Source organism: Anopheles darlingi, chromosome 3 (genome assembly GCF_943734745.1).
Source record: "Anopheles darlingi chromosome 3, idAnoDarlMG_H_01, whole genome shotgun sequence".
Classification (NCBI taxonomy): Eukaryota; Metazoa; Arthropoda; class Insecta; order Diptera; family Culicidae; genus Anopheles; species Anopheles darlingi.
The window spans coordinates 4,517,501-4,544,833 of NC_064875.1; the positions used below are offsets into that span (position 1 = coordinate 4,517,501).

At 47.1% G+C, this 27,333-nt stretch overlaps 1 protein-coding gene across 3 annotated transcripts in view; it reads left to right on the forward strand.

The window, feature by feature from the left end:
* Positions 1 to 23,858, forward strand: part of LOC125956262 (uncharacterized) — a 24,226-nt gene extending 368 nt beyond the window's left edge. Inside the window, exons 2-5 of one of the 3 annotated variants that reach the window (XM_049687957.1) lie at positions 766 to 3,864; positions 17,092 to 19,207; positions 19,278 to 19,452; positions 20,569 to 23,858. In XM_049687957.1, the coding sequence (XP_049543914.1) occupies positions 1,273 to 3,864; positions 17,092 to 19,207; positions 19,278 to 19,452; positions 20,569 to 20,797 (5,112 nt within the window). In that variant the 5' untranslated portion in view covers positions 766 to 1,272 and the 3' untranslated portion in view covers positions 20,798 to 23,858. The remainder of the gene's footprint in view (positions 1 to 765; positions 3,865 to 17,091; positions 19,208 to 19,277; positions 19,453 to 20,568) is intronic. The other 2 variants (XM_049687960.1, XM_049687961.1) reach the window with 2 other exon arrangements.
* Positions 23,859 to 27,333: the final 3,475 nt, after the last annotated feature.

Below are 27,333 nucleotides of genomic sequence, written 5' to 3' on the forward strand. Positions count from 1 at the left end.
GGGTGGATTTCAATAAAGTCCCCCCCAGCTCCCCGCTTTCCGCGGTTTGGTTACCAGCTGTACCAACAGCGTTCAGTGTTCAGAAACAGAAAAAAGTGTTTATTCTAACCAGTTTTCGAAGGGTGACGAAGGTTTAAGTGGCCCCACGGAATCGTACCGAAGTGAACCGAGTGTTACCATGACGATTTTAGAGTAGGCGCCTCCGCTGTCTGGCTCACTTCCTGGCTGCTGCTCCTGGAAGATCCGGTTTTGAGGAGTGGCACACTTTCCGCAGGTTGCCTTGATTCGTTTTCGGGGATTCCAACCAGAGCCAGACCAACAGACCAGACAAACTAACCAAAAAAGGCAATTTCCCATCGCAACACCAATAAGCGAGAGAGAGAGAGAGAGAGCAAAGCAGAGCGAAATCAATTGGCCTACTGGTGGAGTAGGACGGGTGTCGATACTTGTTTTCGGTGCCTCGAGGGGGTGGTGGTTGCTATCAACATCCCCTTCCTCTGACGCCCCTGCGAAGGAGCAGGTTCGTTGGAGGACAGCATCAGGTTTTTGGGGGCTGTCATCGTGGCGCCGGAATTGAGAGACAGGCGGGGACGGTATTGCAAACAAAGGACAACCGAATACCGTCGCAGCGCAGCGCAGGCCCGTGGTCGCTGCTTCGCGTATTCCTGGTTACACAGGTGTTTTGCATCGGCCTCCGGATATCCTTTAGCCCTTGGAGATCCTGTCCTGTCTGTCTGTCTAACATCTCTCTCTCTCTCTTCGTAGCTCGTGAGAATGCGCTCTTGAACCGTGAACAACGTCGCGCTATTTCGCCGAAACCATGACATCAGCTGCTGTTGGGCGGCGTTCCGGGTGCCACATCTCGGTGCTCTCATCTTATCTTTTTTGGTGCTAGCACGGTGATGCAGCCGCATCCGTCCGTCCTGTGTGCGTGAAAAGCCGTCGCCGCGGCCGTCAAAACAAGTGCGCGCCTCCTTGCCACAGGATGTGATGTGGTGCTGAGGATGCTGCCAAAGTGGTGATCATGTGTGCGGTGTCTAGGCAAGGAAGAAGCAGGTTTGCAAGTGAAATCGTGAAACGAAGTAACCTACGGCACTCTCTCTCTCGTGTGCGTCTGCCGTGATTGAGGAGGAGCAGTGAGTGCATTCGACCGAAATAGAAGCAAAAGAAAAAGGAAAAGAAATAGAAGAAGAGGAGGGAGTGGTGTGGCCACCTGCTGCCGGGTGTGTGTGTGTGTGCGCGTGTGTGTTCGATTGTGTATCCACCGGAAAAATGGATCCCTTCGGGATGGAAATACAGTGTAATCTACCTGGTGCTGGTGGTGGTGGTGGTGGCGGTACTCGCAATCAATCACCATCCCCTTTAGGTGCTGTTAGGACAAACCTAGTGAGCCCCGTGGAGGCCGTTGCGACCGGAATGCTGACGACACCACCGGCGCAACCGATACAACCCCTCAAGCCCGTGATGTCGTCTCCGTCCACACCGAATGATCCGGAGCAGCAGCACGAGAAGACGGATTGTACGCCGGAAAACTCGAAGAAGAGCGACGGTGACACACCGGTCGACGCACCCGATGGTGCCCGGTCCGGTGTCGCCAGCGCTGGTGCCGACGAGAAGGGAGTGTCGCTGCAGGACATGCTGAAAGGTGTGGCCGGTGAGGAACCACCAACCAAGGAGGCGTCGACGGAAGCATCGGTGGCCGAATCGGTGCGAAATGCGTTCGCTTTTACGATCGATTTCGGGGACGGCCGGAAGGCGGTGGATACGCAGCGGCACGAGAAAATGCTGGAACGGTTCCAGGCACGCCACCGGCGTGGTGAATCCCTCTCCAAGCTGGAATCGGCCTCGGGTGTCAGACAAATGGCGGTTGCGCCATCGTCAACCCTGCAGCAGCAACAACAGCAACGGGTACCACAGAGTGTGAACCTTCCACGTCGCAACAGGGCCCAGGGCGCCGACAGCGGAGCGGAGCAACAGCCGATGATGATGATGGAGATGATGGTGGACGTTTCCGGTGGCCGGCCGGTCGCGGTGAAGTTGCGCGAAAAGAACCAACGGAGCGTTGGACGGGATCAGGTGCCCGGAAAACGCCACAGCTGGAGTCCGCGAACGAGCGTAAATGAAGCGGTGATGAATAGTGGTGGCGCACCGAACCAACGGGATACGGTGGCCACCGCAGGGGGAACACCGAAAGGTGTCAGCAGGGCAGCTAGTGCGGCGACGAAAGGACGCTTCGCACCGAAATCTACCACATTGGCGTTGGCTCTCGAGCATCAGCAGGCAACCGGCATGAAGGACAGCTCCTGCTCAAGCTCGGAGTTTAACGCGGAGAGTATGGACTCATCCGGTGGCATACCGTGTTTGGAGGCACCGTTGGAGAACTTCCGTACGGCCAAGGGTGACGGTGATGAGGTCAGCGAAACGGGTACCTACACGCTCGACGGTGACAACTACACGGAGGAGCAAAAGCAACGGATGAACATTGATCGGATTAGTGGTGGCAGCGCAGCGGTGATTGCAGCACCGGTGATCGCTCCTGGTCCAACCGATCGGCCCGTACGACCGACAGCATTCCGAGAGGAGCTGGAAGTGATCGATCTGGAGCGATTAGCTACCAGCACCGCCAATGCTGCTAGTGATAGTGGCCATACCAAGCCAGCGGCCGGTACGACGGCACCGGAAAAGCGGAAACACAATATTCTTGAGGTTTCGTACTTTCATGAACCCGCCATCACCATGGCGCAGTCGGCCGGCGCAGAGAAGGATCGCACGAAAGCCAAACAGTCGTACATGGAGAAGTTGAAATCGAGAATGAAAAATATTACCCAGGGTGGAAAGGCCTCGCACGAGCGCAAGCAGTGCTTGGCGGAACTGGAGTCTCCGGATCAGGGAACGTTCACGTCCGTCACGACCAGTGGTATCCTCAGTCTGAAACCAACGCTCGAGGATAACCCGAAGGTCGTGGCCCGTCGTCGGAATAGTCTATCGAAGTCACACATCGACAGTTCCGAGTACGTTCAGGGGGTGGCCAAACTTAATATCCATGGTACGGAAACGGAGGAAGCTCATCCGGCCCCTGGTGACCAGCAGCTCGAGCACAAGATCCTCAACTGTTATACGGACTCGGAAAAGGCACAGCAGCATGGCATGATGACGCAGGGATCACCACAAGCTGCCGGACAGCAGCAGACCGGTGAGAATCGACACCGGAAAACACCTTCCGATGTGGCCGCCCTAACGTCGGTCACGTCGAAGAAAGATTGGATTCAAGAGTGGGCTAAGAATGCGCGCGAATTCTCCAAGACGACCAGTCCGAAGGTGCATCCACATGAGCCACCGACTGTCCCCGCGTATGGCCGTCCTGTAGAGAGCGCAGGCGGAACCGTACCACCGTCCATGGTACGCAGCTACGGGGGTGAGTCCACCAATCATCCGCGGAATCAATTCGGGTACGACTATGACATCGATATGGCGAAGAGTGATTACTACGAGTCGGCGCGGAAGTACGAGGAGTTTGGCGATAATCTGGACCATCGGCGGGAACAGCAGCAGCAACAGCAGCAGCAGCTCTCGAACTATCTACGGGGTAGTTCGGGTGCTAGTGCGAGACGGGGACCGCATGCCGCGGGATCCGGTATCATCTCACCACCGAACGAAACGATGAATGAGTTCACACGAGCTGGTTCGAGGGGTTCGATGCGCCGGTACGCCGGTGGTAGCAATAATCCTTCACCCGTCGGTGTGTCGTCCGTGTCGGTGGCCTCGAAACCACCGATGAGTCCAAGCAAAATCCCGTCCCCGATTGGATCGATAGGACGGACACGTAGCTTAAGCCGAAACCGGAGTCTACAGGGAAGCAATTCGGTAAGTCTCACCTTGGTTACTGTGTCCCGTTTAAGGTCTACCGTTTGCACAGAATACCGCTCTCGGGGATACACGATACCGGTATAGACCGAAGGAGGGAGGTTGGAGGCCACCTTGATTGGTATTGGGTACAGCAGTAGCACCCCAGAAATGGTGTCCGATGGTACGCTCCACTGAATTCCAGACCGTTTTACTGGACTTCCAGGTCCCCTATAAAAGGATCCACAGACGTGAAGGGGGGAAGCGTGTGCTGCGTGGTCATACCTTGTGACGAGGTGAAAATGAAGTAGCAGAGGGGTTGCACATTAGGGGGAACAGTAGGGAAGCGGTCACCAAACCATGACACTGGTCTTGTGGATGACTCAAGACGCTGTTCATACGGGCAGGTGAACCAGGTCGGCCTTATATAGGTGTGGTTACAGCGGGTGACTATCCTCTTTTTCATCCGGTTTTGAGGACGTAATATTATCATGTTGCAGTAATTGAAACATCTAAGGAGAGCAGCTGGTACAGGGAACTTCTTAAGCTTCCAGTTCAATGTATTGCGAAGAAATACAAAGAGAGAATATAAAAACATAAACCTCAATACAATGCGTAATGATCGATCGGCGATGCTGGCGATCGTCCGATAAAAGCCTCTCAGCTTCCACAACAGCGTGATTCATCAGCTTGTGACTTCATCCGATGGCGATGTTGGAAGCCGGTAGTTCCGGTTGAAAGGTAGTGAAAGAGCCAGTGCTCCATACGCACAGACAGTGATGTTGTCTATCGCTACTGGCTAACGCGAGGCAGGTTGAACAGAGCGTACGGCATGTACAAGATTGCCGCGGCCACCGATTCGATCGGTTATGACACATTTTCAAATCGCGTGTCTCCGCTTCGCTTTCACTGCCTTAAATGTTGTCTGTGGAAGGGCGGGAACCTCACGGACCACACATACAAACAGTCTGTAGAATACCTCCATGTGCCGAATATGCGACAGTCGTCTGACGTCACTAGTCCACCCTCTACAGTTGACGAATCGGCTTCCATCGTTGTTGGATGAGATCATCACCGATACCTCGACAGCGCGAGGGATGGTCTATGGTGCGAAGATGCCATCTATGGTGAGAATTGTTCAGACACCCAATCATACGCTTTGTTGTACAAACAGTGACTTTTCGTTATTTTGTACAAATTCTTCATTGTGGAGTGACTAATAAGAAAGATCTTGAAGTATCATGAACGGTTCCTTACATCGTCTTACCTTGTTTAAATCGGAAGTTGCTGTGAAATGTAATTTATTTTTAAACGATTTCACATTGTTGATCAGTGTGTGTTGACCGATCGACAGCTGGTGATCCGATTGACGATCAGCAAATCATATAGGATCCCATCGATGATCATGTAGAAGAGCCAAAATATTATTTTCTTTCCCTGCGATCGACAATCGTGTCCGCTCATGATCGATACTATTTTTGCCAACATCATCATCGCCATCATCATCAGCAGAAAGCCTGCGGCAAGTGAAGATGCTGCACTAAAACCGATCACGGGGCGATCGGTGTGAAGAGCGAAATGGATTGCAAAAAAAAGCAAATCAACAACATGAAAAATGGAATAACATCACAGCGACGACAGCGATGATGGAGGTGGGGTGAGCATTACAAATGTGGCGTTCGTTCGGATTCGGTTTCGATCTTCCGACCAGAAGGAGGTGCACTTTCTCCTCCTTTCTCGATCGCGATCGTACCACCAACATCATCATCATCATCATCACGAGCAACCTGTAACCACTTTCCATAGTCGCTTTTCCAGACAAACAGATTTCCATCAATTCGGGGGGAGGCTGCACATGGGCATGAACCACGGGTTTGTTTGTTTCCATTTGATTCGGTAGCGATGGTTCGGTCGTCTACAGCTGGTGCTCTTGGTGGAGCAAACAACACGCACACAGCTGAGATGATAAGTTTCATAGTCGGAGTCTACGATAGCTTATCTTGTTCTTAACCTAACCCAAGGTAAACAGTAGAGGAAGGAAGGTGTTCTCAGACACCTTTTACAGTAGGTTTCACATCCAATTCAGCTCTTTAGCGGTGACGAAACCGTCAACCAGCGAACGGAATATGCAAAATAGCATGAACCATGCACAAACCTACAATGGTATGCGCTTTGGATTGGGAGCTCCCACCACTGGTAGGGTGGTTTCTCTTTATGCTGTTGCTGCTGCTGCTGCTGGATCGCGTTTGTGGAAGCTGATCGCGATCACGGTACTACAGCGCGACTCAAGGAGCGCCCCAATGTAAACACACGACTGAACGACGGGTTGAATCGAGACACCGAGAGTGTGTGGAGAGCCGCGAACGATGGAGATTTGTTGCCAACAAAATGGTTGCACAAACCGCGGAGGCAGTAACGGGATTCGGTCTATTAGTACACCGAAGCGCAACCCCCGCTCCCTTCTCCCAGTGCTGCCTACAACACATGCTCAAACGGTTTGCATGTGTGTAAACATGCTCGAGTGGAGGGGTACCCTAAGAGGCAATGTATGTAGATCGCAATTGTTTGCCAATCAGCCGCCAGATCGGACGGATACCTTAATGGGGAACGCTGTGATCATCGGAGTCTGTTTTGAATGTGTGCCCGACGATGGACTTATAGTGTGTGGTCAACAGAGGGAGCCAGGTCGGATCGATAATCTAGCACCGTCTAGCGCACGTGCCACTCACACACCAAACCCCACACTACCCCACCCTCTCCTCTCATTGTCAATTGTCAATTTCGTTTTCAGCGATTTGTGAAATCGCGCTCGCTGAGAGAGTTTCGCCGCTCGCTCGGTTCGCTTTCCTTGGTTTTCCCCGTTTTCGTATTGAATTCCCTTTTAAATTGCGATTAGATGACGTTTTTCTTCGGATTTGGATCGGAGCGTATTGGACACTTCCCCTATCCTTGAGCGTACCGGACGTAACTAACCTAGGCGAAGGTACGAAATTTTGTTCGTCACGCGACGGTCTCGTTTTTAGCCGTGGAACAAACGTTTCTGTTAGTTGTCTCCGCTTTAGTTCAGTTTCGTGGTGGATTAGGGTGACGGATTGAAGAGTGTTGGTGTCCAGTGGGAGTCCACTGTTTGAGGATCACCATACCAATAGACCTAATAGAAAGGGACTAAACAGTCGTCGCCTGAGGGGTTGATTTTATGTGGACTTTGATCGCAGCGTTTGCATTGTTGGTAACTTTGAAAGCAAGGCCCCGTGCCTGGTGGCAACTCCAAGGTTGATCAAGACCAGTTCGTGACTAAACGGTCAGGAAGTTTCGCTTCTCGTCTCTCTCTCTCTTTTATTCGTTAGGCTCACCTGGATTGGAATACTACGATGCAATCTAATTATCATCAGATAAGACGTCCGTTCACATTCGATCGGTTTCGGATCTATAGATGCATATACGTTGATTAGAACCTGGGATGGTGAGGTTTATTGCAACGCAAAAGACCATTTCTGGTCGGTTTTGTTGATTTCCATTGCATCGAGACATAAAGATACTTTAAGTTATTGGAATTCATTAGTTTTGCGTTGCAAACATATAACTAACTAATTATTCTTTCGCCTTCCACAGTAGGCTATATTATATTCTTCTTTGAATTGCATAGATTGCCCTACTTAATGGTCGCATGTCGCAGTGATCATTAATTAATCCAAGTCCCCCGTGCTTTCACGGTCGAAAGAAGGTTTATGGCATTCCACTATGGCCATCGGGTACGCGAGAACATCAATCGCACCCGCGGCAAAAAAAGGGTGCGGACATTTTCGCTGACACCGTCCGTCGTTCCACCGTCGGTGTTGGTGATGTATTGAGCTTCCGGCGAAAATGGTACCGGTGTGCCCCGACGTGAAGGAGTTTCTTTGGTCCTTTTTGGGTTTTACTGTCATAATTCGACGGGCGCGCTACGTTGTCTTATATCATGGTTCGCGAGACCTGTTGCTGATGTTGATATACGGGCCGAAGGAAGCAAACGGTTGGTTGGAAGCTTATCCAGGGTTTCCATTTTACCGGGTGCAATAACTTGAAGCACATTTCGGGTTTAGGGTGTGGTCTGATCGCGAGAAATGCCATAAACAGTCAACGGTGGGATGGAAAACACAAGTAGAGACGACGTCATCAAGTATCGAGTATCTGAAGGGGTTTCGCCAACGTTCTCTCACGATTCCTTTTAGCAGTTGATGGACAGATAAAGATTCGTTACATTTAGACAATCTGGCCGCTCCTTCTTAACCGATGTCAAGTGTTTTAACAGACTTTAAGACAGAAGGTTTTCATCAACGATTGATGCGAGTTTCTTCATTTTTTTTACAAAATATTAAACGTTATTTAATATAAAGTTGATGTTGACTAAGCTAAGTGTCTAAAATGAGACACATACTTGTTGCATAATTTTGTTGCATGTTGTTCAGAGCGATATAGCAAACCTTTATATTGCAATGAGGCCGGATTGATGCGCCTTTGCGCCGATTGCGAATTGCAATAAGCTGGAGGAGGGTGATAAGGATATTTATTCCATTATTTTTACTACTTTGCAATACTATCGAGAGCGTATCAAAACCCGTATAACCATAGCCTCAATGTCATGGCTCACGAAGCGCTCTAAAAGAAAAGCGAGTTACCAAAGCTTCGCCGGCTTATGGCCATGCCACCGGGAAACTGAGTTTATGCACGAGACGATCTAATTTACGTCTGCCCGAAAACCTGGTGCGCTGGCTGACGTCTGCTGTTAACCCGGCTTCGCGCCATGTGATAAGCAGACAGGCCATATTATGGCGCAAAAACCACTGGTGAAACCACCGTGATCACCAGAGCTCAGCGGTCGTTGCACTTCCGTTGTACACCATGTCTTATGTGCCCAGCACGTGTGTGCAATGAGAAGGATTTTGAAAAATTCAACAACTTCATGCTGCCACTGGCTCTCCCCTGTAGGCACACACACACACCCATGGACCGTGAAAGATGGATTGTTGTGGAGAAACGGAGTCGCGATAGTAGCGGCCAAAACCCGCCGACACACAGCTCCCGTGTGCTGTACCGTTAACGAGACGTGCGTCTTGTGGTTAATGGTGATGTTGAGGTGGTTGCGAAAATGTGAATTTGAATAAGACCCACCGCCAAAAAAGGGATGATTTTTTTGAGGGTATGAAACACTGGGTTTGTGGTTCGTTGAGACTGGAGATGGTTGATTGTAGCCCATAATTGTTTTATGTTTATACTAGCCTAAGTTACCTAAGGAGCGGTTTTTTCTTCTCTGGGATCTAGCATTCCTTTATGGCTGCGGTACTATGGCCCTAATTATCCGCCATTAGGTCATTAGAAAGCGGTGGCCTAATCGGGAGAACCTTTTTGTAATTTCTAATGCTAGATGTTAGATGTAAGTATGCTCTTAAGCAATTTGTGCTGGATACGCTCATCTACTTTTGTGATGGCGATCGCGATCGTGATCTATTCTTCCGTGTCTTCTTACTCCAAAACCCGAAAAAAGAAACATTGTTTCGCGTGTTTCCTCTGGTGGAACGATATGGGCACCGGGAACGAAGCTACCTCCACCAACGAACCCCAAAGTTTAGCAAAGGGTAGTCGGTGAAAACGGTGCCCAACCAACGACGGTGGCTAGCCGGACGGTTGCACTGCTCAAACCGGACCAAATTGTACCACCACTACCACCTCGCATGTAACGGTGCATCTTATTGGTTTTAATGGTCTGACGCTTAAAAAGGCGGAAAGCAATATTCTCTCGCGTATCTTACGACCGGCCTGCCGATTGCACTGGCCGAAGCAAAGCGGAAAAACTGAAGATGAAAGATGCGAACCTAGTTTCTCGGCTAGGAAAAAAGGGGCAGAAAAAATCGCGTCACTGTAGGTCAGACCAGCTCCCCCCCCAAAAAATGTCGGTGATTGATTTTGGAGGACGTGGGAATTGGGTTCAGAGGAGGGAGCACTAATTAGGGGAAACTGGTCTCCATCGTCGGCACGATCACAAGTGGATAGAAAATGTGATGAAAGGAGAGGGGTTTTCCAACTAAAAAAAGGAACTTTTTCCATGTCCGCATCTACTTTTCAAATAGAAAGTAATGTAATTATGAGTTGCACAATAGCTTTAGCCAAAAATTTGTATTTAAAATGACCTAATACAAAAGATTCTCGCTATAGAATTCTTATAACCAACTGGTCATACGGACGATGGGAGAGTCATGAGACTGTCTGACGACGACCCAATCCTTGGAGTATTCTTAGTAGAAATGGTTTCACAGGCCCTGATTGAGATGGTGCAACGGTAACGACATTGATTCTGGCTGAACCTATGACAATTGGAGCACGACGGCGATCGTTCGTGAGTGAGACCAGCACCGCTTGGAAAGTGAAGAGCTCGTTGCAGCACCGGTTGAGCCAGTAAGCGCATCTTTTTCAACCGAACACTGATAGAAAGTTGTGCTCGAAGTGGATGAAATTCGCCAAACTCGTCTGCAGTTGTTGGTTTCCACCGTCGACCCAGACTTTTCGGTCTGGATTTTGCTCCGTTCTTTTCAACGAAAACAATCCCATACAAGCATCTTCTGGCGGTTGGTTTTTTTTTTAACCCGAAAGAGTTGTCTCTTGGAAGAAAATGATATTTGCAAGTAAACCATCCAACCGACCGAATCGAACATCGACTTCCAAATTTTCACTCCGCTAGTAATGAAGCTCCGACGCAAACGGCATTTCACGGCGCACGATCAATGATCATGGGCAGCTTGGTGGTTGGTGGTTGACCGAGTTTTACGACGACACCTACACCCATTGGCCATCCCTCCCGTGGGGTGCATAAATAGCCCGTGAAAACGAAGTTGCCGTTCCGCGGTGTCGTCGTCCTCAGCGCCGACGGGGTGTGCTTAAAGAAGATCAAGATCACGATCGTGGATGGTTTGGAGCGGTATTCGGCATGACAGACAAGACATCAGACAGTGACAGCGAGAGCTACAGCAGCATAAGCGTTCCAGCCCCGCTGCTACGGTGGTCTGAGTCGTCTTGGTCATGGTTTTTATGGTGCGAGAGCTCACGCGACCGTGAAGTAAAAGGTAGACCGGAAGAGTGAGAGTGAATTCGGGGGGTGGTGCACTTGCTCACCGCGGTGAGATAACGGGTATTGCTGCTCTGGACTTGAACACACACAGACAGCGGTGATGGTGATTAGGGAATGAATTCATCATTCGGACTAACTTACGGTATCATCAATCTGATTATCAGTAAAGATGAGTTTGGGAATAAATGAATGAATGAGGCTTTCGTTGGATTCGCAATTAAATGCGGGGATGCGAGCCCCTTGCCCCCCTGAGACTAACATCTGTATGAATTCATTAAGCATATGTTGTTTGCATAAATGCATATAGGCATGAATTGATGATTTCTGAAACATTACAAGACGTATGCCTAACTGCGTGTGTTTGTTCGCGTGCGTTCAATTTGGAACGTTCTGCTAGAAGAGGCCGGCGACGATCGATCGTATATGGATTTTACGCTTCCATGCACATCGCACATTAGCTTGAACGTGACTTTATGCCATCCGACAGCATACGCGTGCTACTCTTGTCAATCCGTGTTTGGCTGAGCTGTTGCTTGCTGATGATGATGGCGGTGAGATCGTGTGTTGTCGATCGTGTAAGAGAGGTTTTAATTTGCGACTCTGGCAACAATTGCCGAAGCTAAAGGTGTCAGGCGTCGGTCATGGTTGACTTGTCAACGCGCGTTGTGGAAGGTTAGTTGGATGTGTGTAACACCTGTACGGTATGAGTTACCTCCAGAGTACAGCGAATTCGAGTGAAAGTACAATTAAGTGCTGATGTAATAGATTTTATAAGGGGATGATGTACTTAATTTTTTAAAGTAGAAGTTGCTACTAAAAGTCATTTGAGATCCAATATATTATTTTCATTAGGAATCAAATTAAAGTACATTGATTATTGCGTACATAAATATTTTGACAAATCTTGCTGTGGACAAAATTATTAATAATAACTGTTAGCTAGATCGGACTGAAACGAAACCTTTTTGTTCGCATCTTAGTTCTGCTGCTCAACTTGATTCATCCAATCTGTGATTCAGCGGAGCATGCAAGAATTACATTTAAATATTCTGAAGCACCAACCTCACTACGATCACTCTTGATTAACGCACAATCGTGCACAATCTCTTTAGCGACCTGGCCTTTGTCTTCATTTGTAGTGCTGCCTCCTGAAGCGAGTGTGCCGACTCTTGTGGTGGCGTTGAAACCGCGCAAAACCCAAGCCTTTTCCATCTGGAAGTGAGTGAGGTTCGGTCGTAAATAATATATGCACCATCACCACCACCACCGGCATCGTCTTCGTCATCGGTACGCTAAGAAGCGGTTGTACCTCGGACAAAAAGTACAAGACACCCCATTTCTGGCGAATGTGTAAACATTTGAAGCCGTACAGCTGTGCTGCGGTGTGAACAACCGTTTAACGGCACTCGCTCGAGACACAGAGTGTAAAGGCCACCGAACTGTGGAAGGAAATTTGGTGCGATACTGCAGGAGAGTAGTAGCAACAGCATCAGATGCTGCGTTAACCATTTTGTGGCTTGTTCTGGTCTGGGCTCTGTTTGTCGTTTACCGTCTTGTTGACAGGAACAGGTGGTTTTAAGCGGTGCGTTAACTGATGTTCTCATCACGGATACACAACCATGCGGAAAGGCATTCGCCTGACCAAATCTTGAATTCAATTCCGGACCCAGTGATCCATCGTAGCCAAATAAGATGGGCAGTGCTTTATGACGTCGTCCGGGTCAATTTATTGTGCGTGCGACGTCGTCTAACCCTGGGCGATACTGAAGCATAGAACGAAAATGTGATTACCGCTAGCAGCAAATGGAGAAGGATCCCTGATTCGCTTTCGCATCCCTTGGTTCAGACGTAGGACGTAGATGTATGGGCTTTGTTCTGTGAGACTAATGCGCAATCACTTCCCTCCGGAGACTGTGCGTTCTCTGCGCGACGTCTGATGTTACCGACCATTTGATGGCCACCGATACGCTGCCTTAACACGGTCGCCATATTGCATCGGTTTGGTGACCTCCGGAACGTATGAACCCGTATATTTCCTTAGAAAAGCGCGACCTCAACCGTCGGTCGAATGATTCACTCCGGGGAATGGACGCAAATTATGATTGTCTTTAAACCTGTTTTTTTGTGTCAAATTCATCGAAGACTGCTGATGCCTTCCTTATCGGTTACCGTTGCCCGATAACAGTTGGCTGAGCTTAGTAGCATTGTCGGCTGTGTCCTCAATGTCGCGCTATTGTTGTTGTTGCTACTGCTGTTTCTAGAGCTCCCTGATAATTAACAAAAAAAAAAAACAGGGATTCTTATCAATCGACGACGAGGAAGTAGCGATGGATCTGGGATGGCGTTTACCATTCGTGGTTCTTTGTGGGAAAAGTCAAAATCCACCTTCTAGGTCACAAATCATAAATCAATTCTTCATAATCTTGAATCTTTACTGGCGAGATGACATATTGGAGACGCCTCCATCTCCTGTAAATCATTTTACAATTTTCTTCAGTGAATGTGTATGTATTGGGGAGAAGAAAGAGTTCTCAAGGATTATCGTGTGCATTCTTGAACCTTCTCTCGATCGAATCTTGTCGAACTTATCACCTCGCGCATACAGCAACGATGCACGGTGGTCAATGTAAAACGTGAGTATGTGGCCTTTGTCGCACATGTGTCGTACAGGGAATGTACGTGCCGTTTTACAATTTGTCAGGCCGCCAGCAAGGCGCCTCAACCAGATACTACCACCTACCGACACAGCTGTTGGTATGGCAAAAAGGTTGACGGTAAATGAAATCCAAGCAAAACATTGCGCCTTCCGGCTTTAATTAGTTCCTGGGCACACGGTGCAGTCGGTGATGTAGTGTCCCCCGGTGTCGCACTGAACTCTGTCTCGTTTGATTGGTTTTTCATTTTCCTTTCTGCAAATTTCTCTGGAAGAAGTTAACTCAACCCCCAGTGCCTTTGTTATGGCTGGCAAATCAAAGGCGATCGTTGTTGTGGGCACTTCGTTCTCGTACTCCATGATTTTCCGCTTCAGTTCTCTTCCGGTGGCCCTTTTTGATCCCGGTTTCTGTTGACCGGTCTTCTGTTCGCGTCGTTTTGTCGTTTGCTCAACGAGACCGAGTGTGCTTCCGTGTGTACAGATGACTAATGGTCGGAGACCCGCGTTTTTCCATTCCATTTTCCACCGATGAATCGATTAATTGCATTGGTTACTGTGCTAGCAAGATACTGTAGCTCTTCCGAATGATTGCAAAATGCGTAACCTGAGGAGCAGGTGGTTTTCACTTATCTTTTCTTTTGAACGGTTAAAGATTGATTAGTGGCCCCATAATAAATGACTGCGCACGGCGGTAGCGGACGAAGGCCAGTCATCGTGATGAGAGACAATTAGTGGTTCGCGAATCGCGGTGCCAGTGATGTGGAAAGTGTTTGCGAATCGATGCAATTAACGGGCCACCGATTAACGGTGATGTGTTTGTGTTTGTGTGTGTGCGTGTGTCATTTGTTGTCGTTTAGATGATTTCGATGTTATTTTCCTCATTTTTCAACAAACCGCAAGCGCAAAAAATATTTAATTGCACACGAACCGCGCACGGTGAGTGTCACTGTTACAGGGCGCAGGATGTGTTGTCCAAACGTTGACTGTTGTCTTCTGCGGGCGGTGAATTGGCTTCTGATCTCTGGTACCTTATTAAAGGTGTAAAAAGGGTTGTTAAACATACACTAATTGACGCGTGGCCTTGTGCGGGGACCAGGAATTAGCATATAGGCGCGTGTTATACACAGCATCCAAAAAATTTGGCGGAAACTTGCCTCTCGGATGTTAATGCCGCCAGATCTGTTCCGCTTGTATTGTTTTTCCTACCCCGTTTTGCACCACCTACCACAGAAACTCTCTCACACTAAATGGAAGAGGGAAGAATTGCTAATGGCTTCCAATTAAATGATTAGTCGGGGCTCATCGTCACGAACCGGGGGCGCCACAGTTTGTATGCTACAAATTTCGTGAGATTCGTTGGCAGATGAGAGCGCAGAGAGTACGGAAGTACGTACGTTGGAATGCAATGCTATTCCGCGCCAAGGTCCCTTCGTGCCAGCTGCCGGAAATGGAAGGGTCGAAGGCGTCGAAAACGAATTGCGAATGCTCCGGAACGCGCCGGAACTGTGAGTGGGATGATGTGGCATTCGAGATGCCGATTTGCACCGTACCGGGTGGGGTATGTAGCAGCGCATCTCTGTTACCTTCAACAACGATTGTACCTGGGCTTCACTGCTGCGTGTAGGATACGATGCCCGGGTTCCGAGTGCGTTGTGAATGCAATTAATATGCCAATCTTAGTGTGGTTTTATGAGGTTCCTGAGTTGGATTTTTCGGAATCTTGATGAGAATAGTTGTAGCTTCTGCTTATGCAGATGAAGACACGCCATGTTCAACCAGATGGTGATGGAGAGACGAAATTGACACAATGTCTTGCACAACACCATCAGCGCGTACACGCTTGAGCAATACATCATTTTCAAGGAACACACACTCGATACTCGGCTCAGCAAATGCCAAGGATTTTACATCTCACTTCACACAGTGCGCACTGGGCGGGCACCTTCCTAATTACGAATACCGGGACCTTGAACAACGTCCCCGGCACGTAATGGTCAACATCTCTTGCGTTGTGACGCTGGGATGGGTGGTGTGATAATAATGGGTTTTATGCAAATTCAACGATTAGGGGACAAGGGACGTTGCCGTATATGGTTTATCTTCCGTTTTTTTTTCGCGGACGATGTTCCGGTGTTCAATACGTTGCGATAATTCCTTTTTTGTGGATGATGGAGAAGAATGGTGCTCTTGGCCACAACGCGTTGTTGCTGTTGTTGTGAGAGAGAGAAATATGATCAGCTGGAAGGGCATTACCATATCGGATAGTGAGATTTATGAGTATTCTGTGCTCCTTTGCGGAGGGAGAGTGGATATCCATCTGTGGTAAAGCGTTTATATCCAGAAATGGAATATTAAAAGCTGTCGATTCAAGGCTAAGTGACGGCCAATATCAAGTGATTAATCCGGGGCTTTCGCCTGGAACATGATTCTTTACTTTCGGAAGGCCACGAGTCATCAGCCAGGCGACAACTGCTTTCAATTTATAAGGTTTATTTCTTGAATCGAAAAGCTAGAAGCTTAGTCGCAGATATTAGTATTGTAAAGCGTAGCTAATCTACCACGTGTCTATGTTCTTATTTACAACCTTAGAACACCAACATTGAATTATTTCGATGTCCGAGAGCGACTAGTCTCACACTAGTTTTCGAGACATTGACTAGTGGCTAGTGGCGGCAACAAACCGTTGAAGGACGTTTATTTTAATCATCAAATGCTACCTCCCAGAACCCGTGTCCCTTCTTTGAGTTGTTGTTGTTGGTGGCGATCGCATGCGGCCCTATTGGCTAGCAACTGTTGGATTCAATTACCTTGAAACATCTGATCAACGGTTGCAATGAATGTCCCCCCTCCGGGAAACCAATCATCACACCGATGGTATGTGTCTTCCGGTCTTTCGTCAGTTTTGGACATTTTCCTTTGGCGCATCTACAGCGTGAACTTCACATCTTGCCAAACCTTTTGGAGGTCAGGATTCGATGATTTCCCAGCGGAGAACTGAATGCCGGATGAGGTTTAATAATTTCTCAGGGAGCGAGAAAGAGAATCGCGTTGTGCAGTGACTGGTTGCGCCTGTTGCAGGCTGATGCTGGGCGGCAGTAACTGTCATGGTGGTGGTGGTGGTGGTGGTGGCGTACAGTCAGCTGCGCGACAACGTCTCGTCAGTGTGTCTAGGCCACACCAAGGGTTGTGTACGTTGGCCTCGTTGGAGCACGGGATAGTTATTTTTAGGAAACTGAAATACCATCCCCAACCACCGATAAAATGGTGGCATTGCAGGGAGAGCGCGAGGTCTGTCAGGTTCTCCCCCCGAACCACGCTTTGATGGCCTTGAATACGCGAGCATATTTGAGGAATGATTAAGCAATATGTTGTCTGATGCTGCGTGCATTTTAGGGGTTTCTATTTCACATCGTCAGCACTGGCCACGTGTGAGCCAATGAAATCGAGTTTTCAGTCTAGCTAACATCTCACTTTCTTCGCTTTCCTTCTGCAGGATCTATCGGGCAATGAGACGGAGATGTATTTGCAGAAGACGGCCGCGGCCATATCAACGCTTCAGAACCTGCAACGAAGAAACTCTATGCGCAACAGCTCCTCGCACTCCAGTCCGCTGAGTCCGGCTTCGCGGAAAATGTCACCCAAGGTGTCACCGATGAACTCACTGCATTCGCCGCTGGACTCTCCGTCAGCGATCTATCCGCTCGAGAAGACACTCGGCGGTAGCTATGTCACCAACGGTAGTAATTCGACTCACTATTCCCCGCAGCATCTTCACCATCAGCAGCAGTTACAGCGTCATTTGCAACACCAGCTGCACCAGAGTGTTGGTGCCGGTGGCCACAAGCGGAATCATTCGCTCGACGGCACGACACCAGATGCGCTAGGATCGCCGCTCCACAGTGCATCATATCTTGCGAATGGTGGCGGCGGTGGTGCGACAGCTGGCCATATGACGAGAAGCTTGAACACCGCCAACACGAGTCCTAAGATGGATTTGGCTAAACGGAACCATGCGCACACGCGCCACAACTCGTACGAGGGTGTGATGTCTTCGTTGCCACCAAAACCGATCAAATGCTTCCAGCAGTTTGATCAGCCAAACGTTACAGGGTACTACGCAACCGAGGAAGGTAGTGGTGGGGTTGGTGAAGGCGAGCTTGACGATTGTGCAGATTATGATGAGGAAGAGTTTGAGGAAGATATCGATGATGATGCGGAGGAGGAGGAACGCGATAGGCATCGAATTCTTCTAAGCGATCAGACAACACTCAACGCAATGCCAAGGCCAAGGGCAATGTCACTAGAACCACGCAGAGCAGCACCCCAATCTGCCAGCCAATCGGCAGCGATGCAATCTCACAAAACACATAACATACATTCAACAGGTGCCAAACAAGCGCTATCCGGTGGTATGGTGAGGGACAACACTGGTGGTGCAGGAGTAACGACGAGGGCCCAGATTCGTGCACAACGGACGGTCGCATCCGCTGGCCATCAACAGCAGCAGCAGCAGCAACACCTTACATCACCCATCAAGCGCTCGAGTTCGTTTTCGGTGAAGCAAACGGTTGTGAAACCGACGACACCGACTTTGTCCGCGAAGGGAACGACACCGGCCAGTGATCGGCGGTCGATGGGAGGCTCAAAGATACAAAAATCGGCCAGTAGTACGAGCTTCAAGAAGATGATGGCCATGGATAATGTGCAACCACAGCAGTATCATCATCATGCGGTACAACCACCGCATCATAGGCATCAGCTTGTGATGGATCCGAACTATCCGGACGAGCTGATGCTCTACATCAACGACGATGGAGACGACGATGGGCTACAGCTGCAGATCGGTGGTAATCGGCAAGCGGCAGGCGGTTACTCCTCAAATTCACTGACTGACGAGGAAGATGATGACGATGATGAGGGGGAGCTGCTAGACGAAGAGGACGATAGCGGCATCCGCATGGAGAAGGAACCGTTGACGAATACACGCTACAACAAGACGTTCTTGATGCGCATGGAGCAGAACAAAAAGATTGCCGCTGGAGCTACCAGACCGGACGCCTCTTCCAGTTCCGGCAAGCAAACGACCAGTGGTGGTGGTGCGGCTGCCTGTCCCAACACTCCGGAACTACCGCGAAGGGCGGCTGCTACACGAATGGGTGCGCTAGGGCGCGATCGCGCTTCGATGCCCCGCGATTCCAGTCTGAATCGTATGAAGCAAGATCTGAATATGCGCAAATCCTCTGCAGGCCGGGAGTCGATGCTCGGTGGTAAGGGCAACCAGCAGCAGCTGTCGAGTCAATCGATCGCTTCGACCGTCTCATCGGCCGCTCTGCCCTCCGCGGGTAAGGTGCAACCAAAGTATCTCGACATTTCGAAGTACAAATCCTCGAATGCGGCCAACTTCCTGAAGAAGGATGAATCGAAGAGCTATCTGCTCCGCCAGGAGGGTGTCCGGAAGAGCCCGAGCAGTGCATCCGTCTCGTCGGCCATGAGTCGCACGGATCCTACGCGGATGAGCGCCCGTAGCATTCGATCGGCCAGCAGTACTACTGGCAGTAAATCCAGCGGCACTGGTGGATCGGCAGGGACAGGGGCGGCGAAAAAGGATCGTAAGTGTAGTGTGTTGCCCTAGGCCGTTTTTAGGGCTTGCTAACCAGAGTGTTTGCTTATGCTTTTTAGCCTTGAAGATCGCCAAAGAACAGGAACTGGAGATGTGGCGTCGGCGAGCAAGCTACGACCCGATGAAGGCTGCCCTCGAAGGCAAAAAGAAGCAGCTAGAGGAGGCGAAGCGAATTGCCGCACAGCAGCAACAGCAACAGCTACTCTCGGAACGGCAAAGTAAATCGAACGAAAGGTTTGCTTCGCTTTTTGCTTTTCTTCACCACCCCTCCCCCTCCTTTCGATGCTAGATCTGTCTGACCTTCTATCTGTCCGTCGTTACTTCTCTTCCGCTTCCGAAGGTGGATCTCAATACCTGATCCTCTTTCATCATTTCTCTATTTATCTTTCACTGCACTGCAGCAAAGGGCTACAAAGTAAATGCTAGAAATATGCTGTCTTTTGACTTGTGTTGTCGTGTGTTGCGTGTACTGTTTTGCTTATTTACTGTGTGATATGACTTTTCTATCTTGCTGCGTTTACTTTGAGTTTCCCTTTCACGCTTTTGATATCGTTTTTGGTAACATCAGGCAGTGGGGGGTCATGTGAGGGGAAGGGCTTGTTTGACGCCACTTATCGCCTTGACCATGATATCTAACATTTCGCCAGCGCACAGATTGATTTTATTGATTGATGGTTATCGGTTCTTCCCTTATCAGTGTTCCGGAGTTGCGTTTTGTATATTGTATAAGGCCTATCATATTGTGGTGATAATGTCAAAGCGTTCACGGCACATATATGTAGCCGGTGCCGCAAGTGCGCTGGTGTCAGTGCTTTATCTATGAATGTACTGTTTGTTTATTTCGGAGAACGCTGATAAGAATCTATGTTAGGGAAGGTAATGAAGAACTGTTCACCCTTACGTACCGTATCATAGTCGATAGGTGGTGTGCGTGAGAGAGAAGCCAGGTAGAACTGTACCTCGCATTTGGGAGACGCTTTCGTGGAAACCCATTGGACAAACATTTCATAGGGCATGAAATTTCAAGATCATGATTTTACGCTCAGTATGTTTCGTTTGATTGAAATTATTGCCCGTTCATAATTGGAATGCGAGTCGTTTCACAGAGAAAAGATAGATTGCAATAAGCGACTTGCTATCAATCATTTAAGATACGGTTTTAAGGACTGGGATATGAGTATAATTTTGTAAAATATAATTGGTTTGTTGGGTGTGTGTTTAACAGTAATCCAGCGGTCAGATTGTTGGTAGCAGATCAATATCATGGATCGCCATCACCGGGACGGAATATCATGCGATAACTGTGCGTGTGTGTGCTCACTTCTCCGTTTCCTTTTTTTTCTTTTTTAGCTCCGTTCTGAGGTCTCAATCCTATCACAGTGGTGTAGTTAACATTGGCGGAGGGACCCGGCTCTATCAAGGTTCTGTCAGCAATAGTAGCAATGCCAACTTGCGCGGTGCTGCCTACAACCAGAGTTCAACACTCGGCGATCCGACCGACTGTGATGTCAACAACCGTTGGACACTGACGTCGACGGAATCGAGCGAAGATCTCGATGGCGATTATTACATTAACTAATGCCGAAAACTGCGATAGCAGAGACAATGAGAGAGAAAGACAATGGACTATGTGCCGCCCCTTTCCTGATCGCGCTAATCCAACCGTATCACCGTGCACAGCGTAGCTGTTTTAGCAATTATTTGCAAATGATGCGATGGGTGTTAACGTTATCGTTAGTATTAATTTTTGTTTTCTCGATCACACAGTAAAATGCTGACAATTGTAGTTGTGCGTGTGTTTGTCAAAAGTCACGAATAGGGATTAGCGACAGAGCAATAGTGATCGAGTAGCAATATCTAATTTCCTATCAATCGTAGCACATGTGCGTGCTGCTTTTAGTGTTTTACAATTCACAAAGTGCGCTGAAATGAGAGTACCATCCGATGGAGGCACCGGTAAAGGTGAGGAAGGAGTGGGAAAGAAATCGAATTGTAGGTAGCGTTAATAGTTTGTTTAGCGTCTTTGTTGTAAGTTTGAGGATTAATGCAATGCAGATTTCATTTTGACTATGATCGAGTCGCATATAACACATACACACTATACGTTTATCATATAGTTCTTAAAAGCTGTCCACCGAACGCTTATTTCGTGGTTAACATGAACGCGTAGATCGGAAACAAGGAAAGGAATGCACCATTAGAGCAGTGATTACGATCGATAACGATCTCATGAATAAGGAAGAACATCAAATAGTAGTCTCTATTGTTTAACTAAACTATTAGTAGAATATATTGTTTGGCCTGTCTGTGCTGTTTAGGCTTATGGTAATACTATCCCGACTCCCCGTGCTCTTGAAGTGCAACGAACGAATTCCGAATGTCCCTCGAGAGAGAGACTGTAGCAATACCAGACTGTGAAAGTATTTCCGCTTGTTTAGTTATTGGCTAAAAAATGATGGAAATATCACAGTAGTTGTGCTACTACCCATAACTAACTTTTGTGGTTTTAGAAGAACCCTCTTGAGGATCCTTTTAGCATGTAACCGATGTACCCACCATTGAAAGGGGTATAGCTTTAGAACAGGCAGGTCTTAGGCTAGACACTGGGCGCTATTAGGAATAGTGGGGAAACACAGTTTGATTACGCTTTTAAACGCTTCACTATGATTGACGGATCAACGAGACAAGATCAAAACGATTTCAGCAGCGTGCCGTTAGTTGTTTTGAATTTTGTAAAGTATTTCCTCTCCATGAATGTTACGTGATAGTTGATTAGTCGTACAGTCGTAGGTTATTTGCGTCATGTTACTCACAATTAGTTGACCGTTTTATGGGGGCACGTCTTATTTAGCGTATGTTATAGTCTTGGTTAATATTATTCACTATATCGTACTACGGATAGCGTCTTCGGAATGTATGGGTAGTATTAGTTTCATTTTAAAAGCGAACAATGCAGCTCACTTTATGCTCTTCGTCTCTGAACACGGTATTTTGTTACTTTAGTTAAGTAAACGAAAAGAAAAATCATAAAAATGCTCGAGCTCTGTCAAGGAGATGAACAATATATGCGAATCAAGAAAGATGGCTAGTGCGAACACAATCATTCTTTTACACTGTTTGATGAAGGAACTCAAACAGCCAGCGAACGAAATGAAAAAGAAACATTTTTCTGTATGCGACGATCCTACACGAAAAGGTGGTGCTAAAGGTTCCGTTAACGCTTAGCAGTCTCTACGTGGAAACACTCTTTAATATGTTTAACTCGTACATAAAGCCGTACATGTTTATAAAACAGTTGAGATTAAATTCGCTCACGCTCTCGCTTCGCATATATTCCACCACTGACCTCTTAAACCGTTGGGTGCGCTCTGTCTCTTTATTACTGCTTTAATTCTACTGTTTACCATACGCAGTGCAATGTTAACGCATGATCTGGTGCCTATTCCATTTGCTTCCGTTCCTACCTATAGGTCAAATTTATTGTTCTAACTTTTACTGGTCCTGCTTGAGGTGCGTTTCATTTAAGTTATATCATGGAAGTGATATCAAGATTATGTCCCTAAAAATGATGGTGCATTGTTTGTGATGTTAGGGTGACAGGAATCATAAAATTCGAAACGAACTGATATAAATTCTAGAATCAGATGAGTGAAAGCGAGAGATAGAGGGAGAAAGTAACAAATAAACAAAAAAAAGATCAAGAGAAAGTTCTAGTTTCACTCCACCCTAAAGTGAACAGAATCTTTGAATGTCTACAAGTGATGGATGAACGAAGGTAGTTTTTTGTGACAGCAAGAATTGAACGAGCGATGGTTATAGATACAGAAATGAGAAGATATGAAGCCCGTTTTTGTTTCCTAGTAATATGAAAACAAACGTGATGTAACTGAAGAGAAATGATCAAATGGATCACATACGAAACAATGATTACCGAATGATCGAATCGCTGGAAGGCAGAGGATGGAGAGAAACAGCGTGAAATTACGAACAACAAATAACGAACATTAGCCCCAGGAAAGATTACAACCCATATGTAACCCATACAACCAATTGAACCAAAACGGCATAAAACATCTTTTGTATAACCACTAACTTATGGGAGAAGTGCTCGCTTCAACAGCAGAATCCCCCTAACATTATTCAGCGCTGCTGCTTTCATATTTACTTTCCTTTTTTTATACGTGAAACTCGTCTCTAGCACATCTATCCGGTGCGGAGAACTGCCGAGACATAGATATTATAATGCAATAGTGTAGTACCGCCGATCCACCGGTGCAGTAGCTTGTCGGGCATGCGCAAAGTATTCTCCATACACAAAACACCGGCCAAAGTCAGGAATCACGCTTGGTGGGCGTGTGGTTCGATAGCACAATAGGCTTTTAACAAGTTCTTTCCAGCAGCGCTTATAATGTGCTAGTTTAGAGGAATGTCAGATTGTCTGTTTTCATGCTTTCGTTTCTAAACCAATGCCAATTCAATGGCAGGTCGTTTTTTTATATGATGTCCTGGGCAAATTGCTGTTGCTGCTGTATTTTAGTTGTTGCGTATTTTGGTGATCTTTAAAACCGCGAGTAAGGTAGCTTTTCGACGCCGATTGGACAGTGGAAATATATTATTGTACGTATATACAAACATATACATATAAATTCAACTTGTTTAATTGAGTTTTCGTTTCATTCGAAAGCCTGAGAAAGGGGTACATATTAAATGTGACTCTTCGGAGGCTGGTACGACGAGTTTGTGTCAGTGAGACCGACGGAAACCAATCTTCACGAATCCGTTGTACCAAAAAAGCGTGAAGACGAGAAGCGACAATCTAAACAAACAATCTGCGGCCCGCGGCTGATCCATACGAGTTTCACTAGCGCGGTTAAGATTTATTTACGTTCTCAGCATCCCTGTATGATTGGATCTTCAACTTGTTCAGTCCCAATAGTATAGCGAAAGCAAAGAGAGGTAAAATGTACGTCACGTGATACGAGAGGGGCTGATAAGGTGAAGCTTTGGAGAACAACTGGAACGAGTAAGTATACACGAGTTATTAAACATATGCATTAATGGGAATAAAATACATGAGTGTTTCGTGATGTTTCAATTCACCCTTAAGCCCTTAAGTGAACTACCAAAATGCCTGGATGAAAGGCTCTAAAACTAGGTTTCGTATAAATGTTCTAGCAAAGCGCAAAGAGACAGGTCGGGACACTGGTTTGAGATCGTCAAATTGTGGAAAAGAGCTGATCAAACAACAAGCGACGCAGTGTTACAAAGACACAGATAGTTGTTCGGATGAAATACGTGATACATGTACGTCCACACATTTCTGCGCTGCTTACTTTGCCGGGTTTATTACGTTGTCACATCGCCACGTTATCATCGACTACAAGGTGACCTCTCTGCGTTCGATGATCCTTATCTCTAGCAAGATGAGCAGGGACATGTAAAATATTTTTTACCAGGAGTTGCTGCTACCAATGATGGAGCTGGCAGCAAAGGAGACAGGAACGCTTGAATACTAGCGGTTGGCAACTTTGCAAATACTACGAAGCCTGTCTCGCACGCATATATCATTGGATGTACACCGTACAATCGATTGTTACACACTAGCGGAAAGCCCATGTTGTCGTAGCAAATGCTTCCTGACACTGGTTCAATGCATTGCAATCTGCAATCAGAGAAATGGAATATTTCTTGAAAACCTAAATCATTCAAAAGAGTTTTCCATGCCCATGTTGTACTTACGAGGCAGATTTACGGCCGCAAGACGCATCGGAAGCGAGTTTATAATCAACGCGACTTAGAAGAGTAACAGTGTTATAATTACTATCCGTGCCCCAACCCAGAACAAAACAGTTTGTTGGATTTGTTGGTGAGAATGGAATCTCATTCGTCTCTATCGCAATGGGTTGCACGTTAGGATACCCGCTGAAGCTGCCAGTAATGGTTATGACAGCTAAATCGTTTGTAACTTCAGCTGCATAATATTCCGGGTGAGTTTCAATTTTGGATACTGCAAAAATGAATCCCTCCTTGTCTTGGTATTTACTTCCCGCACGAATTTGAAGCTGGCGAATGAAGTAAAAGGCGAGCGATTGGGAATCAGTTGATGTTAGTCTCTTTCCTTCCTCCACTTACGATTCGTTTCCTGCACTTACCGATGTGATTCCTCCTGAATATGCGTTTGGATCCACAGTGTATCCCGTAGAGAGGACTTGTGTGTTACTTACAATCGTGCTGGCGCTATACGTAACATCTCCGTATCCGTCTGTTACTATTACCGTTACGACGTACGGATAGTCTCCAATTGAGACAGTAGTTCCTCCGTTCATGCGACCAGCCCTTTTAGGGTCTAGCTGGTTGGTGCCATCTAGTGCAAAAGTCAAGTCGGCATCAGTATCAGGATCGGTGACGTCGTCCTCTTGAGCTTTGGTACAATATGCGCAGAATAGGACTGCCAGCAAGATAAGCTTCACACTTTGCTTCATCCTTGAAACCAAAGGATACTTTGAAGGGTAACTGAATGATAAGCCCTGCCTCACACTCAAATTTATATCTAAAATCGGACATCTGGTTCCATGTATCTTCTCTATGTCTATCTTCTTACAGTCGATACATCTGAAAGCCATCGATACTAAGCCTTGTAGTTGATGTGACAGTTTTTTTTTTATCGGAATATTGTTCATCAAATCAAACACCTACCATCTAAACAAGCACCTTCCCCCCTTACAGTGTGCGGAATGGCCTTGCTGGATCAGAAGATTCACTAGCAGTGTTTCCGTGTATCTAGGTAAATCTAGGCATAGAAACGAGCAAGCTAATGGAGGGTTCATGTTTTGGTCTTAACCCCAGTTCAATGGAATGGCCTTGTTTCGTTTGAACAAGTTTGAATCTACGAGGACATCCTACAGCCGCACAATTGTGCCAAGCGCGGCTCCAGTGACGAAAACAAGATTCAGTCTAGATTTGTCATAGCCAAATGTGGCCTACGCGCTACACCACCGACAGCTTCTAGGAACCTACTCCGAATAAAGTTGAACAAAGAAACCGATCCATACGAGTTTCACTGGCACGGACAAGATTTGTTTGTGTCGTCAGCATCGTTTTTTCGATTTAAATGTACAACGTGGTCTCCCCCGTTAGCATAACTCTGTGATATAGACAGGTAAAATGTGCTCCATGTGGTACAAAAAGTACTGATTAGGCGATATTTTCGTGTCCCAATGGAACGAGTAAGTATAGTCGAGCAATTAGCATCTATCATTTCCTCGTTTCTGGTTGCAGTCAGGCCAAAAAGCTAGTGTGTTAAAGGTTAACGCTGCTGAAAACGTGGTTTTTCAATTCAAATGCTTAAAGCAGTTTAGGGGTATCAGTTTTGTTTCCCAAAGCTGTTTCCCGAACCAACTTTTCGTCGAAACTGCTTAACTGCTAAGGTAAACCAACTCTTTTTCAATTTAGATTGGTTTTCATTTTCAATATAATAATACTTCACTCTCTTATTTTGCTTCACCTTCATTGTCATCAAATGTGTTGGAGTAAAATGAATGTAAAAAATGTAAAAATATGCACTTTGGCCAAAATGATATAAGCATCTTTTAGTGAACCATAAAATGTCTAGACGAAAGCCTTAAAAACTACGTTTCGTATAAACGTCCTAGGGAAGCGCGAAAAGACAGGTCGGGACAGTGGTTTGGGATCGTCAAATTTTGTATAAAAGCTGATCAAACAAAGAGTGACGAGTGTTACAGAGACACTGATAGATGTTCGGATGAAATACGTGATACATGTACGTCAACACATTTCTGCGCTGCTTGCTTTGCCAGATTTATTCCGTTGCTACATCGCCAGGTGATTAACAAACGTTATCATCTACTGCAAGGTGACCTCGCTGCGTGCACATGATCCTTGTCTTTAGCAAGACTGACATGGGCAGGTCATATAATTTTTCCGAGGAGTTGCTGCTACCACTGGTGGAGCTACCACTATCAATGGAGATAGGAAGGCTTGGACACTGGCGGCTGGCAACTTTGCAAATTTATCAGCGATTCCCGAGCACAAATGTCCGTATGGAAATATACCGTATACACGATCGTTGCAAACTAGAGATGCGCCATAGTCCTT